General features: G+C 47.1%; 2 protein-coding genes across 9 annotated transcripts; one reads left to right on the forward strand and one right to left on the reverse strand.

Moving 5' to 3' along the window:
- Positions 1 to 5,919: 5,919 nt before the first annotated feature.
- On the reverse strand, positions 5,920 to 16,256 carry acp7 (acid phosphatase 7, tartrate resistant (putative)). 7 transcript variants are annotated; one of them, XM_062557213.1, is made up of 15 exons: positions 16,204 to 16,241; positions 15,324 to 15,431; positions 15,025 to 15,165; positions 14,260 to 14,460; positions 13,990 to 14,172; positions 13,000 to 13,025; positions 12,202 to 12,299; positions 9,436 to 9,498; positions 8,740 to 8,854; positions 8,513 to 8,626; positions 7,861 to 7,927; positions 7,358 to 7,425; positions 7,184 to 7,255; positions 6,774 to 6,911; positions 5,920 to 6,688 (listed from the first exon to the last, which is right to left on the reverse strand). In XM_062557213.1, the coding sequence occupies exons 3-15, from the start codon at positions 15,131 to 15,133 to the stop codon at positions 6,623 to 6,625; spliced, it is 1,320 nt and encodes a 439-aa protein (XP_062413197.1). In that variant the 5' UTR covers positions 15,134 to 15,165; positions 15,324 to 15,431; positions 16,204 to 16,241; the 3' UTR covers positions 5,920 to 6,622. The 7 variants fall into 7 exon arrangements, with proteins under 7 accessions (XP_062413197.1, XP_062413198.1, XP_062413196.1 ...); XM_062557214.1 differs by having other exon boundaries at positions 15,025 to 15,149; positions 15,324 to 15,449; positions 16,204 to 16,230; XM_062557212.1 differs by having other exon boundaries at positions 15,324 to 15,449; positions 16,204 to 16,230.
- Positions 15,796 to 18,528, forward strand: LOC119227457 (KATNB1-like protein 1). 2 transcript variants are annotated; one of them, XM_037486240.2, is made up of 10 exons: positions 15,796 to 15,892; positions 16,480 to 16,592; positions 16,702 to 16,739; positions 16,831 to 17,086; positions 17,173 to 17,288; positions 17,374 to 17,424; positions 17,508 to 17,597; positions 17,710 to 17,814; positions 18,010 to 18,103; positions 18,181 to 18,528. In XM_037486240.2, the coding sequence occupies exons 1-10, from the start codon at positions 15,862 to 15,864 to the stop codon at positions 18,211 to 18,213; spliced, it is 927 nt and encodes a 308-aa protein (XP_037342137.1). In that variant the 5' UTR covers positions 15,796 to 15,861; the 3' UTR covers positions 18,214 to 18,528. The 2 variants fall into 2 exon arrangements, with proteins under 2 accessions (XP_037342137.1, XP_037342138.1); XM_037486241.2 differs by having other exon boundaries at positions 16,480 to 16,589.
- The last annotated feature ends 17 nt before the right edge of the window (positions 18,529 to 18,545 follow it).

The following is an 18,545-nucleotide window of genomic DNA, read 5'->3' on the forward strand; positions in this document are numbered from 1 at the left end:
TGTCAGCCCACGAAAGTTTACATACCACAGAGGAGACAAATCGCGTGGACACACAGATCAAAGACAGGAAGTACTAACCCAAACACAAGAAAAATATCTCACCTTCAAGTTGACCTTTGGCCCGGGCCCCTTGCGGGCTTCATGTTCGCCAAAATTAGAGACTTAGTGGATACGAGAGGTGTTGCAATGAGCTGCTGACACAGCTTCTTTGTCCCATCACTTCCTGCAGTCTGGCGAGAGTAAGCTCTTTCAGATGTATTGTTCGGATGAATGTGTGTGTCTGTCTGGTGGCGCAATGCGGCCCCCGAAGCGGCAGCTCGCTGCTCCGTCATGTGCATCCCACATGTTCTTCTGCATCCTCGCTGCTCAAAGAGTCAACCCGTGTCATTGTCTGCAGTAACCACATGCCTAAAAATTGAAGACAGACGTCACATTAAACTTCTCGACAATGCGGGGGGGACGCGCTGTCGAGGGCGGCTCCGGTCTGGGAAATAGGTTCATTGAACTTCAAGATAAAACATTTCCAAAAGAGTAAAACGCTGGAATGTGGAGGATAAAGCCACGATTCTGCAGAATTGGGAGCACTCGCCCTCAATCACAAACAGAATATGGCTTTTATTCTGCAGAATCTTCTCCGCCCAGCATTTGTTTGAGCTCTTTTTCCCCATCGTGCCTCGTATCTTGCATCAAACCAGACATTTCGCGGATCTTGAGCCATATGGGACAGCCCTGGCAGCTAAAGGCCGCTGTCGACAGAGTCACTGCAAAAGTGTGGAACCGACCCTCCGGGCTCCACCCGGGTTAGCGCTGTTATTGCTGTCAGCACTTTCCCTGCAGCTGGCGCCGCTAACGCTGTTGGTTACGAGCCGGCTGAGAAATGCTCCACATCTTGCATTATGCACCTTTAAAGCATTCTTTGAACCCTCCTTCGATGTTAATCTCTAGTTTAACCCGTTCTTTTGGTCCATTATGGGACAAAAGCTCTGATAAGCCATTAAACCCAGCGTCCCCGATGCCTACACAAACATACAGTTTCATGTACAGGTGATCTCCTGCAGGGCCTGAGACTGGGGGGGGGATCGGCATGGCTACAGATCAGGTCAAAACTTAAGCGTGTCAGTGATTGTTACGGTTAAGAATGTTTGTTAAGAGTCTAGATAACGAACTCTCTTCACATGCTCATCGGACGCGGGTCAGAACGCGTTGAAAATAGGCTTGTGGGAATCAATCAAATCAGCAAAAGTGACTCCGAAAAAATGTGTGCAATTATATTTAGGATGTAATCCAAGCTCACCCACTACCTTCCAAAAACACAAACCTACTTTTAAGTGCGAGCTGCTCTCCGTCCTCGTGCTTACGTTTAATTGAGATGACATCGCAGCGAACGGCGGAACACGCTTGAGGTGGCAGGAAAAAACCCAGCAGGCTTCCACTGGGCTGCGTTTCCTTTATTCTGTTGGTTTAGGTTTGGTGGGAGAACAAATATTAAAGTCAGAATCTCGTGCGTCTCCTTTTTTTTTCTTTTTTTTCTGGAGCGCAAATAAAGAACCGCAACATCTCTCGCTTTCACTCTCCGTTAGCCGCAGCGCCGCAGCCTGTAGACGTCTCCGGTGGCTGCTGTCAGCGTGGTCGTTGAGCCTTTCACTCGGGCTCCGTTTAAACAAGCGCCTTCGGGGGGGGGGGGGCCACTGGCCGCACAAAACCAACTCCCGGGCCACGCGGTGACTTTAATGGGTGATCAAACGTACCCATCGGCGGGTAGAACAAACGCTGGGAGACGGGGTCTTTGTTAGCTAAGCTTTGCTGCTCGTCGATCACCGAAGAAAGATTATAATTAGGCTGAAAAAAGCAAATCTTTGGATCATTTCCAATTTGGAAATTCATATTCATAACGCTGACAGGTAGCAGGTATAATCTTTGCCGTGTTGAACATCCCAGTTGGGGAACTGCCTGTTGTTACTCAAAAGGTTCGATAGTCCGAAAAATGGCCCATTGTGCTGAATACCCTCTGTCTCTAAAATATGCACCCTCCCTCCAACAAACATGGAGCACATGGCTACTTATTATGTAGAACGACTCATCGGGACCTCCCTAATAGTGGGCATGACCCACCGGTCTGCATGGAGACCTTGGGTTAGGGTTAGGGTTGGGGTGGGGTTAGGTGAAGGGTTAGGGTTTTGGCATGAGGAGGGAGATTAGTTGGGTTTACTGTTTGAACATGAAAGGGTCGGGACAGGTCAAGGTATCACATGTCTGAATGCGACACAGTGACGTGCGGATACTCATGATCTCATGATTCTTTGATTTACATCGCATCATCCCTAAAACAAAGCCCAGGCTCACTAGCTGATCTGTGCAGACTGAGGTACCCTAACGAGTCTAGACAGAGGACATAGCCGTGTCTCTGATTCTAGCACGTCATCAGGCCAAGGACATAAATGTCCTCTGATGACAAAACCGTCTTCTTTTGCGCAACAGATTCTTTGAATATCTCCTATGCGGTGATCTGAGACATCTGTTTTTCAGGCTTCTTCTTTTTTCCGAGGTACACTGGAGATCTACATTGCCGATTCATTTGAAATTTCTCCATAAACATTGAAAACCACTTTTTTCGTCAGCAGCACAATCCAGTGTGATCCCACTCTTTTACAAACAACACCGGACACCGTCTACCCCGGACGATTACCTTTACAGCATCAGACGTGGCTTTTAAGACGGAGACAGCGTTTCGAAGATCCCCGGCGTGTTAATTCTATTTCATCCGAAGCGCCCCGTCCTCCGCGCACGCCGCACACCCCGTGCCCGTTGACCCCCGTTTCGGCCAAAACCAGGGGTGACACGGAGCGGAGTGTCTTTGTGTGTGAGGTGAGAGGAGAGTCTTTAACGCCGGACGTAATTCAGGTGGATGGGTTAAAAATAACATCTCAGACATGCCGAGTGCTTCAAGATCCATTAGATCCTGCATCGGTTTCTTAAGGAAAATACGGTTTTGGAGTACCATGTTATGCCTGGAATCAGATTTTTTTTTCTCTTGTGTTTTATATTTTTACAGCGTTAAATGATTTCCTTCGGGTCCCTGCTGGGATTGCTGCCGTGTGAATGTCGTCCCGAAAAGAAGCAGCAAGCCGTGTTGTTTTCAAATGTTCCAAACGCTGGCGGCTCCACCCCTTTTATTTGGTGCCAAGTGTGAAGCACAGCGTCCACGCGCGCCCCAATCACACTCAGAGACTCCTCAGACTCTCCTTTTTTTTAAGGGGGTAAAGGTTCAGCGCTTTGAGTGCAAAATCCATTATGGCCGCTAATCACCTCATTCCCATCTCTACGGTTACAAAACATGAGCTTTTAAAGCAGGGCTTGTGTTGCCATTCCTGTAAAACACCAGTCATGTAACCCCCCCCCCCCCCCCCCCGCTAGAGCTCAGATCTCAAGTGCCGATAGAGTGACGGCTTTGTGCAGAAACGACAAAGGTAGGCAAAGGTAGGCCCGGGCTCCACGTCGAGAGCAGATCAGACCGGGATCGGCAGGAGCGTTGCTTTGTAAACAAAAAGGTCCGACGATGACGGGGCCTTGCTGATATCGAGAGCCATAAATAGTTGTAGAGCGTGCACTATTTGTTGGATGAATGGTGAATCAAAGCCACTAGACGGATCAGGAAACCCAACAGTCAATGACCCTAATTAGGTTTATTGTGTGCAAGTTCGTTAATCGAGCAATGGGATTAAGTTCTCTTAGTGAAGATCTTTATAAGCCATTCATTTTCTAATCTTTAGCTGTGTCAACCACCCATTTAGTTACATTTTCCACCACTCATCTATTTCTGTGAGACTCCTTTCATCTTCCTGCCTCTTCCTGCCTTCACATGCAACTACACAGCTGTAGTCTTTTAGTCACATGCCACTACACAGCTGTGGTGTTTTAGTCACATGCCACTACACAGTTGTGGTGTTTTAGTCACATGCCACTACACAGCTGTAGTCTTTTAGTCACATGCCACTACACAGCTGTAGTCTTTTAGTCAGATGCCACTACACAGCTGTAGTGTTTTAGTCACATGCCACTACACAGCTGTAGTCTTTTAGTCACATGCCACTACACAGCTGTAGTCTTTTAGTCACATGCCACTACACAGCTGTAGTCTTTTAGTCACATGCCACTACACAGCTGTAGTCTTTTAGTCAGATGCCACTACACAGCTGTAGTCTTTTAGTCACGTGCCACTACACAGCTGTAGTCTTTTAGTCACATGCCACTACACAGCTGTAGTCTTTTAGTCAGATGCCACTACACAGCTGTAGTGTTTTAGTCACATGCCACTACACAGCTGTAGTCTTTTAGTCACATGCCACTACACAGCTGTAGTCTTTTAGTCAGATGCCACTACACAGCTGTAGTGTTTTAGTCACATGCCACTACACATCTGTAGTCTTTTAGTCACATGCCACTACACAGCTGTAGTCTTTTAGTCACATGCCACTACACAGCTGTAGTCTTTTAGTCAGATGCCACTACACAGCTGTAGTGTTTTAGTCACATGCCACTACACAGCTGTAGTCTTTTAGTCACATGCCACTACACAGCTGTAGTGTTTTAGTCACATGCCACTACACAGCTGTAGTGTTTTAGTCACATACCACTACACAGCTGTAGTGTTTTAGTCACATGCCACTACACAGCTGTAGTGTTTTAGTCACATGCCACTACACAGCTGTAGTGTTTTAGTCACATGCCACTACACAGCTGTAGTGTTTTAGTCACATGCCACTACACAGCTGTAGTCTTTTAGTCACATGCCACTACACAGCTGTAGTCTTTTAGTCACATGCCACTACACAGCTGTAGTGTTTCATAACAGAAAAAAGGCCTGACATTACAACTAAAGTTAACGACACTAATTTGATTGTTCATAACTTTATTGAAAGGTTCAAGTTGAGCCATTGTACAAAACAAGAGTTGCAGTTGGGAATAGTTTGTTGTTCCTTGTGTGCCAAAATAGGACTACAAACAAAAAGAGATGATAACCTGTGTTGTTCAGCTGGTTTACCTCAGATTGACCTATATATAGTATATATTGTGTGCATGATGTTGATGCAGTTATTGCGATGCCCTGCAGCCCCTCGTGGTGTTGATGTTGTGAGTAGAATCATGACGGGAATACTTTGTCTAGCTGGTGGTCTGAGGCTGGTGGTCTGAGGCTGCTTAATAGCGGCGCTCTGGTTCTGGAAGCAAACCGGGCCTCTGGATGGATGAAATGTCGCCGAGATCCGGCGTCTGGGAGGCATTGAATTCATTACACGAGTCCTCCGTCTGCCCGGTTTAACCCTGTGATCAAAAGCCGTGGAGACAAATTGATTGAATAGTTTAACTGAAGGAAATTCGGAGGGAGTCTCGTAGAGACGCTTCCCAGCTGCTCGGTGTAGTTGAAGAGGAATCGGTCTCTCGTGCGGTCTTCAGAGGGCTCATTGCTTTTAGTTTATTGAGGCATTAGATGGGGGGGGGGGGGGTAGGATAAGTAGCTGTTGACGTATCACCTAATGAGGACTAACGGGTCACATTCCAGTCAAATGCTGCACACCAAACTGTTAAGAGAGTCAACTCCTCGACCTCCTCCACTGGTTAAATCCCCCGTACACAGCCAGTGACGAGCAGCCGCCATGTGAATAGTTTTTAAGTCTGTTTTGTTTCTGCTTAAAAGGGGCGGAGGGTGAAGACGGGGGAAAGGAAGAAGATCGGACTTCTTCTAGAGGTATAAATTGGCTAACGTGGAGCACATGAGGAAGGGCTAGAGCCTCGTGAGAGGCAGGAATCCACCCAACCACAAACCTGCTGTTCCTCCATACGCGGTAATACGCACCTCGAAATTCACAAACAGGCATGAAGTAACATGCTATCTTTTGCCTGCTCTCTCTTTCCTGGATGGTGTTTTTTTTTTTTCATCTGTTTTTTATTTTTTTTATTTAAGAAATCAAACTCAGCGATGAGGAACGTGGTGCAACGGGCTTGTTATTTTAAGGCAAGAACTTTCCAGCCGTCCATTCCACACAATGCGCTGGACATGCATGACTGACTGGAAAATAACCATCTTTTACTAGACTATAAATGTGGTAGCTAACAATTGTGAATAATTACAACGATTGGGCTACAGTCTGGCAGCACGTACTCTTCCCCCCCCCCCCCCCCCCCCCAGTCTGCACTTAGCGCGTCTGTCCCTCAGTGGGAGACGTACGTAGCATGAGCGGGTCGAAGGTGAGGAAGTGGTGCAGGGGGCCTTTTCTCCAAAGAACCTTATAGAATCCAAGACGAGACCTACAGTACATCTACCTGACGATGGCGAGAGTTGAACTAAAGACTGCAGTAGGACGACATTGATGATGGTTTTGGAGGAAGAAAAAACGAAATCAGGCGATCCATTAAAAAAAATGATGAACCCATTATTAACCCATGTTTCATTGTGTTAATTCACAGTAGGCCATGTGTGTAAAATATCTGAAATGACAGGATTCACTGCCTCTTAATTTGAAAAGCTGAATGAATAAGGATGAAAACCTCCACCTCGAGCGCATGATTGGTGCGACGCGGCGAAACGGATGCGCGCGCCTGAAATTTAAATGATCCGCGGCCGTCTTCATTTCCACGCAGAGGCGCCATGCTGTTCCTTCTCCACCCAGATGCTGTCAATCACCTTCCCGTCCTGCAACACAGACAACTCTTGTTGCTTTTTACTGGACACAACACTCTTTGAGCTTTTGAATGCGTCTTTTGCAGCTTTTCCTCACCTGGTCATCGGAGACCTGCTCCAGGTACAGGTGGGTGGCGTTGACCACCTGCATGCGGGTGTAGCCGTAGTCCGTGCTGCGGAAGGCGCTCCACTCTCTGGGGTTTGGGTTGAACTTGTCGTTCTTCTCCCTGCAGCCCTGCAGGGGAGTGAGGGGGGGGGGGGGGAATCAACAGTCAAAATGAAACCGATGGCGATGAGCCGCATGCATTTCTCGGTCACATTCACTGCTGTAGCCGAGCACGCAGTCGCTCGCCACATCAGAGCGCGCTCAACCGGAGGAACAGCTGGCGCTCAACTAAATGGAAGACAGAGGGGACCCGAACAATACATGCTATTGTTTTTGTGAATGCCGCCGTCAATTTATGCATCGATTCGTGTGGGGAAAAGCAATGATGTTAAATGACTTACAGCGGAGCCTGTGATGATGTGTACTGGAGCTTTTGGGTTCACGTAAGGCCGCTCTTTGCTTCCTTTGTACACCTAAAAAAAGAGAAGAAACATGCAAAGTGTCTTTCCTCCGATCCAAAACAAAGACTGCAGATGGAAGTGTGCGCGGCGAAATAAAAGAACGCAGGTGCTGACCTGGTCGCGGTAGACGGGCCAGAGCCGCTCGTACGTGTGCTCGTGCGCCCACAACTCCACATCCACTCCTGTGGAGAATAATTGATGATGTTGCGCAACATTCCCATTAAAAAAAAGGAAATGCCTGCCCAGCTCATTTGGGCTTTCACATTTTGCTGTGTAATGCAATGTTCCTCAGATCCTCTGCCCGGATCACTTTGAGAGCTGTTTAACCATCAAAACGAACGCATGATATCAGAGCAACTAAAACTTCCACCATCGCGAGTTAAATTATTTAAAGCAATGAGCGAAAGCCTGGGAAATCTAATACAGAAAAAACATTTGCAAAATGGGCTGTTGGGATATCAGCCAGTACAAAGTCCTGCTTTTTTTTTTTTTTTAATAAAGGATGTCTGGATTGCTCTGCTCTCAGCGACTGTCGATGCATCAATCCTCTGAGGTTGCAAATGTGTAATCTTAAACTCCCATTAGCAGCAGGGCTGGTTGTCAAATAGAGACCATACCGTAGCGGTAGAATAGATCCTCCAGACCTGGAGCTGGCGGTTCTGTGTCATTCCGTCCCAGTCGGACCTGAGACGGAGACAGAGAGGAATAATGTCAGCGTGACCTGACATTAGCGCGCGAAACCCTACCCGCGACCTCGAAACACTACCTGAGGGCCCCGTTCCAAACTGCGCCAAGTGCTGAAGGAAGTGAGTCTGAGAGGAAGCTATTTGGTCCGAAATTGCAGCGATTATGACGGCGTACCCCGAATGGGCTGGTGGGCTGCGAGGTGGACCGGCTGCCCGAGGTATTTAAAGTCAGGAGAAAAAAAAACAAACCCTACAAATAGCTTAATCGTGATAAAATAAGTGCTGCTAAAGGACACACTGGAAAATTAACCAGGAGTTCAAACACGTTTAAGGTGACGATAAAATATATTTTGGGACATAGTCATCACACCAAAATATCTATAGTTACATTTTGGTAATAAAAAGTCTGCCACCAGGAATGCAGCTAACAGGAACATCCACACTTGTGACCCGACCTGTCTGCAAGTGTTTACCTGAGCACCGCAACGCCGTTTTATTGGCGGCGTGGAAGAACCAGCGGCTTCCATCGCAACGTGCCAAAATGTGCGTTAAGTGACGGGAGCGCGCGCGGGTCACCACGCACATGGGAGTCAAACGTAGTGCAGTCGTCCTGGTCGTCGTCGGAGCAGTACATGGGCCTGTGTCCCATGGTGATGATCCACGGACGCAGGGCTCGGTTCTCCGGCTTGTTGGCCTCCTGGGGGGGGGGGGGGGGGGGGGGGGGGGGGCGAAGCAGTTGTGATTTACGTCGGAGAGAACAGAGACTCAAAGAGCAAGTGTGGACACGGAGGAGGTGGCGCGGTCACTCACCTGCAGGTCTTTCCTCAGCCACTCGTGCTGCTTGAAGATCAGATCCAGGCCGAATTGGAGATAGAAATAGACCTCAGTGGAGACGGAGATGATGTGCGCTGACCCCAGGTTCCAGCTGCGGACACGCAACGTTAAAAATGGCACGGCCGCCTCGGACGCAGTGGAGAAGGTGAAAGTGAGCCGAGAGTCAGGAACGTTAGCAAGAAGAAGCTCTAAAAGCACGGCGACGCTCCGCCTCTCGTCCTCCACGGTAAAACCACGCGTTCCGTGCATGTGTGCGACACGTTGTGGACCCGCGGCGTGGACTTCAGATCGCCTCCCCCTTGTTCCTCACGGGCTCTCGTCCTGGAGGGCCTGCCCGGGCAGCCGCCTGTGGTCCAGCCACGTATTGTCTTACGCTCCGAGAGGAGGAGGAGGAGGACGACTAGAAGTCAACTAGATGGATGTCTGTTCTCATTTGTGTAGTCCCCAGGTCCCTGAGATGGGAGCGCGTTCCAGCTCATTAATGCACACAGCAGCGAATCGGTAAACCTTCGCGTGGGGCCCGGGTCGGGTTTCTGAGCCGCCCGCCTTCACTTTCAACTCAACAAAGTTGCTGTTTAAAACACACCGAAGCCCACCTGAGCTAAAGCAACAGACGACTCGGGTCAGATATCGTGTTGTTCCATGAAGCCAACATGCTCCGTGGTGCCTTACCTGTACCACAGGCTCTCCGTCCGGCCTGGCATGCTGAAGCGATTCCTGTAGTTGGAGAAGTTGCTGCAGACAAAACAAAAGTTTGAAATGAGTTTAGAGGGATCATACGTTCTTTGGCAACTCCGTACTGTCATTTTAGCAACTGCCACGTACTGGTGCAGTTCATTTGTTTCATGCCACTGTTTCTGGATTCATTTCAACTCCGTAGAAAACTCTGGGTGGTAAATCGTTGGATAAAAAGTTGACCATCGAGCCGCGGCGGTGACATCTGCTTCAAGCCGAAAGCTATTCTGAGAAGACCGTGCAATTTTCTGTCGCCAACGTATCAGTGGCTGCCTGTCCAAATTAAAGGCTGCAGAAAAACATGCGACGTAGATTCTGCGACCTCAGCCTATAGGTTTCTGATAGGAGGGTTCGGAGAAGCAGGATCGCACACGGGGGCCATCGTGGAGGCGGGCCCGAGGTGGGTCGAGCGGGTCGGCGCCATCGTGGCTGAGGGCACTACACCTGTCAATCAAGAAGAGAGGCCTCTAAATATACCCGTCTAAAAGCTCGCAGCCGAGCTGCCGTCATCTTCGAGACCCTTTCGGGCGGCACCGGATGACATCATTGAAAAAAAATGACACCAAACCAGCGCTCGGTAGTGCAATGGGAGTGGTTTTCATGCAAAGCTCTCCCTCGTGCCATTCCGCCAGTCCCTTCCCACGCTTTTCAATTTAAGCACGAAAGCAGGAGCCATTCCTCTCAACGGGCCATTAAGAATGATTGTTTTCTTATCTTATACAAGGAGGAGAAAAGGGCAGAATTCTGGAGTTTGTGTTGTAGGGAGAACTTGTGTTGTAGGGTAACTGGAAACCAGTGGGGTCAATGGCCAGGGACAGGTATGGAAAAGGAGGATCATGAGTGACCTGTGAGGTCACGCTCAAAGGCGTCCAACTGTTACTTGAAATCATCCTTCATCATTGCATTTGCAACCATGCGTCGCTCGTGGCGTTGAACCAAACGCGGTCATGAAAATGGGTCAACACTCCCATCGTGTGGAGAGCACGTGTACGGGGAGCAAAGGACAGAGTCCTCTGGAAAACAGGCAGCAGCTTTTCTTTTCAAACTGATTTTTTTTTAAACTGACCCAACAAGACATGCTCCTCCCGATCCAATCTCCCCTTTCATCCTCCCATGAGCTCAATCCAGCTCCAGCAGACATGACAGGAAGCAGCAGAAGTCACTAAACAAAGGCCCCCGAGCATCGTGCATCACGGCTCTCATCCCGCTGGAATGCTAACTGAAAACGTGTTGTGATCAGCAACGTTCTAATTGCCATTATAGCCATCGGGGGTCCTGAGGTCGGAGAGAGAGAGAGAGATGAACACAGGGGCAGAGGGAGCGCGTCAGGCCACTAGGATGAAAACAGCAGAAAGGCAGCTGCAGGAAATATTTGGATTCTGGACAAAACCGCGGAGCAAAACACACTTCTACGTACAAGAGAGGGGCGCGAGGGGTGAGCAGGATCTCTGGTTGCGTAACGCGTCTCTCTCTCTCTCTCTCTCTCTCGATATCAGGACGCTGAGCCAAGAAAAAGAGACTACCGTTAGCGGCTCCTTAACAGAGAGCAGGCCGCACATCTCACATGGCGAGGACTGCCTCGGCGAGATCAGGCCCGCTCCAAACGCACAACTGACTCCGGCAGATTTATGGATGCATTAAACTGCTAATCCTCGGTGATGAAAAGCATCTGGGGCTTCTTCTCTCGGCATTTGACACGTCTTTAATCATCTCGGATCATCCAAAACAACACAACAGGAGTTATTATGGGCTACTTTGCAGTAATAGTTCAAACAGCGGCACATTTTTGTTTGCTATTGGGTCAAAAATGTGTAAACCGCCATGTAAGCAGGTTGTTTATGATAAGATCATAAATCACCGAAATAAAATGTGTCTGGCTTCTGGAGAATTGAAAGATTCCCAATTTATTACCATTTAGGACAAATTACAATCCTCACATTTGGGACACATGATCCAGCAAATTATTTTTGGCTTTCCAGAAATCCTCAAAGATGATTTAAATTGCACGCGCAACAAATGTGTGACTCATTGGTTCGTCTCCGATTTTGGTTGCATACACATACGTTTCTGCAAACGAGATGTCCGTAGCTGCTTTCGCGGCGCTCCAGCCTTTAAAGCCCACGTGTTCAAACGCTGCAGTGAGGAGTTTTCTCCTCCGCAGTGGAAAAAGGTGCAGCTTGGCCAGAAAAGGTTATTTTCCAGGGGGTCCACACAGAAATAAACACGTGCACATCCACAGCCGCCAACTCTGAATGCAATTTGTCACGAGGTGTCTGGCAAGCGTCTCTCACCAATATGGATGTGCTGCTATTTTTACCCCAAACCCATTAATCATACTTTGGCCTCCCGGAGCAGAATGTGGCAGCTTCATATGTAAACACAAAGGAAAGCGTTAGCTAATCGAGCGCAGAAGACAGACAGGAGACAGTCGCACAGCTTCCACGTTGTCTCACAGACTGTGAACGTGCCAGAAGGGGAAACTTTGGGACGTCTGTTGGCATAAACAATATTTATTGTCATGTTTCTCATCAAAGTGTATTCGGCTGAATCAAACATCTGCCGTGCTTTCATTAGCCTAGAATGAGCCTCCTCCTATTGAGTTTCTGCAGCGACCAAGAACCCACAACAGGTCGCCGCCATCTGTGCCAGTAAAAATCCAACACTCTTGAAGGAAAAAAAGAATCCGCACTAAATGAGACCTACTATGCCGACTCGTGGTTGCCTGGACAGGTCATGTAGGGCACGTAGGCTGCGATGGACTGAATCTGCCTCATGAACTCGTCTCCGATCCTGGCGTTGTCCTGGAAAAAGTGACATTGACATTTTAACAAGAGTCCGTTACTTTAGCGCCTCACCGCAGCGTTTAAAAGACCCGTCACAAACGTGAAGGACCTCTCGGATGAAATTGTCTCTCCCTGTTCTTCCGTTGATGATATCAGTGCAGCCGGAGGATTCACTTGCACATCGCAGCTATAAAACACAGCTCGGAGGAATTATGGATATTAATGTGCGCAGCAGTCTGATGTCAGCGTTCGGGGTTCTATTTTTTATTTTTATTTTTTTTAAGTAAAAATAATACAAGACGTAATTTCAAGGGGAAAAAAGTATCCGAGACAAATTCATGCTAAATAAATGCACAGATGAGAGTCGGGAGGTTTTCAGATTGGTCAAATGTGTTATTGAGACAAAACAATCGGGGTATTGAATGACGCTTATTGGATTTCAGAAATACTTGGGCGACATGAGCCTGACCATCATCTTTCACCGCAGGCTGGTTCAGAGTAACGCTGATCACAAGCTGCGCGTCCCGAACCACAGCCTTCGTATCCACCCATAATAAACTTGAAAAAAGGTGAAGGGGCTTATCTCATCTGTCATTGTGGAATTAGAGGAATGGAAGAAGGGCTTTGAGGGTATACGCTGCTGCTGAAAGAAATTCGCTGTCATGTACTGGACACAATTGTACTCTGGTTTATGAAATTGAAAAGAAGAGTAAACTACCTCATGCATGTCGTAGGCAAAGTCACCTGGAAAACAAAAGAAAAATGAATGAACGATCAAAGCTGCCTTTCAGCAGAAAATAGTGCCACCAAACGTTGCGTTGAAAAAAAAGTCCCCGTACGTGCATGTAAACAGCACCGGGTCCGGCACCGCCTCATTCTTTCACGTCGCTCATGACGTCCACCGGTTGCGAAAGCTCGCGATCATTTGTGTGGGGGGGGGGGGTTTGGCGATCGCCACCGAGCTAAAAGCTAAAATGTCAACTAACGGTCTAGCAAAATCAAACGTGTTACTTTGAGTGCTCAGTGATATACGGAACGCTCGGGTCAGCGTGAACAGCAACTGTACCGCTCAATAATGCACCCCCCCCCCCCCCCCGTGACTCCCTCTCAACCAATCAGAATGCTGGATTTCATCTACTTGTGTTATATTATATATTATACAATATGTAATAGTTAGAAATATACTCAATAGCTTTTTTCGCAGAACAAAAAAAAAAATTCTCATGTACACTAAATTTAAAGCAACAGCCAGTTTCAAGGTCAATAAGTTTAGCATTTCGACTGGAAACAGACTGCCTGGTTATTATTACAGAAATAAATAAACCTCCAGCCAGCACACTTAAAGCTCATTATCTGAAACATGTGTTTATTCTGTGAAAATGGATAAATTACAACTGGTTTAAATGCTAAAACAGCTTCTATACTGAACTCTAGGGACACTAGCAGGCTTTTGGCTGATTTACTTTGTACTTTGTGTGTAGTCATAACAATGGTATCAATCTTCTCAACTAACATTTCACAAAATATTTACCCAGATATACTATAACTAAGCCTCCAACAAAAGTCTGATCGTGCCTTATGGGGTAAAAGAGTGTTTAACGTGACATTTCATTTGAAGAACTAATTTGCCTCAAATGCCTGAGGAAACAGCTGTTAAAACATGACTGCTTTGACCTTTTGCAGTCTTCTGTATCAGTGGAGAGCTCACCTATGTGCAGGATGGCATCATACATGCCGAGCTGAGTCTCCTTCTGCAGTCGGGCCAGAGACTGAGGGTTCTCGTTGCCCAGGTCCCCGTACAGAGCGAATCTGGGGCTGAAGCGGCTGCTCTCATTCAGAGCGGTGAAGGAGAACACCTCGCTCCAGCCGGCGTCACTTCCACAGTGGTAGACTGAAACGACACGGAGGGAGAAAAAGAACGTTTTTCACCACGCGCTCTGCGGCGAGAGCAAGTGAGTCGTGTTTGAACTGCGCCCACCGTAGGTAGCAGCGGGTTTGAGGTCTGTGAGAGTGACCCTGTGGATGTACATCTTCCTCTTTTCCTCGCCCGAGTCCACAAACAGAGTAGCGTCACCCGCGGTGCTCATCTCAAAGAGCCGACCCCCCAGAAGACCGTACTCCACCTCGCTCTTTGTCTCATTGAAGGTGGTCCAGGTCACCACCATAGAACCCGGCGCTCCTGTGCGTAGAAACCCAATTATTGGAACCGTGATGTGGATTGATCTGACAGAACAACTGGAGAGACTTACAGCTTTTGATCTTGCCGTTGGCTGGACGTGACCATCAGAGAGCTGGGATAAGCTGACAAGTGGCCAGGCGTTCATTTCGTAAAGACAACATCAACCCATTTATTGACTCCCCCGTTTCACCTTCACGAGGAGTGGACGAAAGAACCTTTGTGCTGCGTAGACTGTGTGCACCAAGGGGAACCTCATCTACTATACAAACTCTACTGTAAGGCAATTATCTGGCGCCTTTTCATAGCAACACGGCACTTTAGCCGCTAAGTTAACTGTAATCCATCAAACATGTATACCTTTTGAAAATATCAATCCAAAATCCCTTAAAGGGAGAATTTTAAGCTGCCCAAATGACTGATATCAGTCATAATATTGAGTGATTTGTTCAAAACATCTGTAAATCTGCAATTCATTTGACGCGGATACAGATTTGTACCACTAAATAAAAACCTGTATCCTAAATGAAAAGACGGGAGGCTGATGGAAGCAGTTTAAACACTTACCTGGATAAGAGAGGTGCACTTGCTCCGGCTGGGTCCAAATGGGAGGATCACCAAGCACCAACAGGGGCGCAAGGCTTAGCAAGGCACAGGCAGTTTGAACGGACATCATTTTAGTCAACACTGGCCTGCGGGAACAACAACCTGTTTATAGTAGCCACACACACACACACACACACACACACACACACACAGAGAAAATGAAACAATCCTGTCATTGAAATCACATGGTCGAAAGGCTTTTGTGCAAAACATCACATGACACAAATGATAAAGGCTGTTTTGCCAACATCAGGCCTGACCTCAGCGCTCAGTTCACACAGCACACGCCATGTTTCACTTCTCCAACAATGACGATGACGATAATGATGATCTCTGCAGCAATCAACCCGAAGGATGAGACTGCAGAACTGAAACCACGGAGTCAGCTTAGAAAAGAGATGATGTGTCAACAGAAGCTTTTTTTTAATTTATTTTTATCGTGCATTCAGGGAAGTGAGCTCATGTGCAGCCGAGATTATCCCACAAGCCCCAGCTTGACTGAGATCAATAAAGGGCCTTTTGCAGAACTGCTCCTGTGCCTCACTGAGCGGAGCAAACAGCCGACGAAAGAAAACGCGCACGCTCATTCGAGCCAAAACACTCTGTTGCCAGATGCATTCACGTGAACCATAAAATGTTAACCAACACCTTGACGAAAGGTTCGGCTCTGAGTTTTGCACCATGAGTGTCCCGATAGTCGCTAGAGGGTGCACGCGCTTCAGAGCGCGCCGTGAACGGGACGCTTCATTCACTGATACCGGGGGGGGGGGGGAATCGGATGTTAGCAGGTTTTAACTAATGTTGTATCCGCGTAGGAATGGAAAACAGGGTGAGTAACGTTAACTTCACGCCGTCCAGTATAAATTGGGCTGTTTCTGTGACATATTGTCATATTTGGGATAATTTACGGAAGTTTATTTATTTTCAACGTGAGCCAACTTAATGTTAACTTAATGTTAGCTGTTAGAAGGCGACATATTTACTCCCAGTTGTTCACTAGCGCTACAAATTAAATAACTTCCTTTCATTCATCTCTGTAAATTAAACGTACAGTAAGAACTGTACTGAATAGACCCCAAACACACTCCGACGCGAATAATTAAGCAAAACGTTAAATGACTTAACTTAACAAACACTCACAACACAACTCGGCTGTTGGCCGGGGGAGCAGTTCCGTATGACGTCATGCCCAGGTGGCTTGTGGGAAATGGTGTTTGTTTGTCACATGTTTTTGTCTGAAAATCCAATGAAACTACGTTGGTTCGACTAAAGACAAAATGATTGCTGTGGAAAATGGTTCAGATACATTGTGATGTTCATATTGGGGAAAATTGACCCCAACATCTGTTCCGTGTGTGCTCGTATTAATTAGGTCTAAAAATGTATTGGGACTAATTAAGGCTTCCTTTTGTCTAGATATAATGGACTCCAACAGTGAGGATGAAGAGTACCAAAATCTTGAACCCGACTCACAACAGGACGCAGCTACGTACAGAGTGACCTTTCCTCGTGGGAGAAACACAAAAGTTGTGAGCTGGAAATACATTATAACACACTTACGTAGTAATACCAGCAGCTTTTGATGCCTATTATTATGTGTCATGGTGCTAAATGTACTAAATGTATTTTCCTGTGCAGATGGACTGCGGTACAAATAAGCAGCCCAACATGAAGCGGTACGCCATCACCTGTTTTGTGGCCACATAACTGCAAGTATATGATGTGGTTTGATTTTCGAATGACCTTTGAACGTTTGACCTCGCTCAGGCATCCAGTGAGTCGCTCTGGGAACAACGCGGGTAAAGTGAAGCGGGTGGTGTCCTGCAAGAGGAAGACCCATCACCTGACAGTGACTCGGAGGAAGCAGCCCGGGATCGGGAAAATGCATGACGCTGCGAATAAGGAGAATGAGATGGAGTGCGTGCGGGACGCGGACCTCTGGGAGTTCCCGCCGGAAGTCCATAACAACCCGGAGACTGGGGAAACTGGGTCTGAACCAGCGGACCACAGTTCCCTCACCGAGGTCAGGAACACGGCCCCAGCTCAGACTATATTCTCCTGTTTCTTGTCTTTCGTTGTGGTAAATCTGAACCAAACAATGTGTTTCAGCTCACAAGGGATCACAGCACAATGACCGGTGTGCTCTTTGGAAGAAATCTGAGGCTGAAAGTATCTCAAACGTTGTGGCGGAGAAGTGTCGGAGAGCTGCTGACGTACTTTCTGAGGTACGTCAGCTCTGGTCTGGTTTTTAAAAAAATGTGACATACAGTATTTTTGCTTCAATTTCAAAAGCACCCTGTTTTTGTGCAGGATACAGGACATTGCTGTGTTTGTTGATTTCCTCCCGTTCATCATCAAAAGGTGAGTTACATGAAATCTGCAAACGTCCGAGCGACACCGTCTACCAGTGCAGCGAGTTTTAATTGATCACATTTCCTCCGCAGCATCGATGAGGCCTCTCCCAGCGTCACCATTGGCTGTTGTGTTGACCTCTTTCCTTTAGTTAGGAAGGTTCTCGCCAATCCATACGAAGAGTGAGTATTCCTACTACGATGTGGGGCTCAGTTATTGTAGAATGACGTAAGTACGTAAAAGGACGATGACGACAAATGCTAATGAAATAAGTATTGCCTTTTATTCTCACAGGTATCTAATAGTTGGGTTAAAGTGGATTCATTCGGTTGTGAAGAACTGGTGGGGGGACCTAAAAACCAGCGGCTATGGCGGATCAACTGAACTTCCGCTGGATAAGTAAGTGTTGTTTTCTGAGCTTTATGCAACGCATATTTTCAACTTAAACTTGTCATAGTCAACTAAATATTAATGCAGGAATCGTGGTTTAGTGGTTGACAGAATTTGCCCCTTTTTAAAAAATATATTTGGCCCAATGTGTAGATTATTATACGCAAACCTCTGTGATAAAGTTTTTATTCAACCTTAATGCAGAAATTTCCAGGCCTTTAATCAGCAGTTGGCGGAGCTCTGGCACCAGGAACCTTTGCTAAAATCTGTTCCCGGACCTGCTGGAGACATGGCAAAGGTCAGAGCTGCACTCATGAATAAAATCATTACCCCTGCCGTTGTTGCCTTTGCATTTTCTCATTCTTCTCCCCTCAGGTCGTTGACTCCTTCCTGTCTCAACTAAGCTGACAGAGAGAAAGATAGCGGATCTTTCTCGAGTTGGATTGGATCCTTTAAAGAACCTGAGGTTGGAGCAGCTGTTGTGTCCACACAGGAGTGGGTTTAACTGGGTTTAACTCTACTGTAACTGTAGATCGTGATGTATTTTTGGGGCCGGCAGTTGAAATATTGATAATGTGCAATATTGAAATTTCACTTCATTGTCTCTTTATTTAAGTTTTTACTATGTTGTGGTTATGGACAACAAGAGTTTTATCACTGCTTCCATGTGTAGCTGTCGTATTTCATTGCATCACTGATGATGAATAAAACATTTTTTTGGTTTACTGGTATTTCAATTT

This window comes from Pungitius pungitius, chromosome 14 (genome assembly GCF_949316345.1).
Source record: "Pungitius pungitius chromosome 14, fPunPun2.1, whole genome shotgun sequence".
Taxonomy (NCBI): Eukaryota; Metazoa; Chordata; class Actinopteri; order Perciformes; family Gasterosteidae; genus Pungitius; species Pungitius pungitius.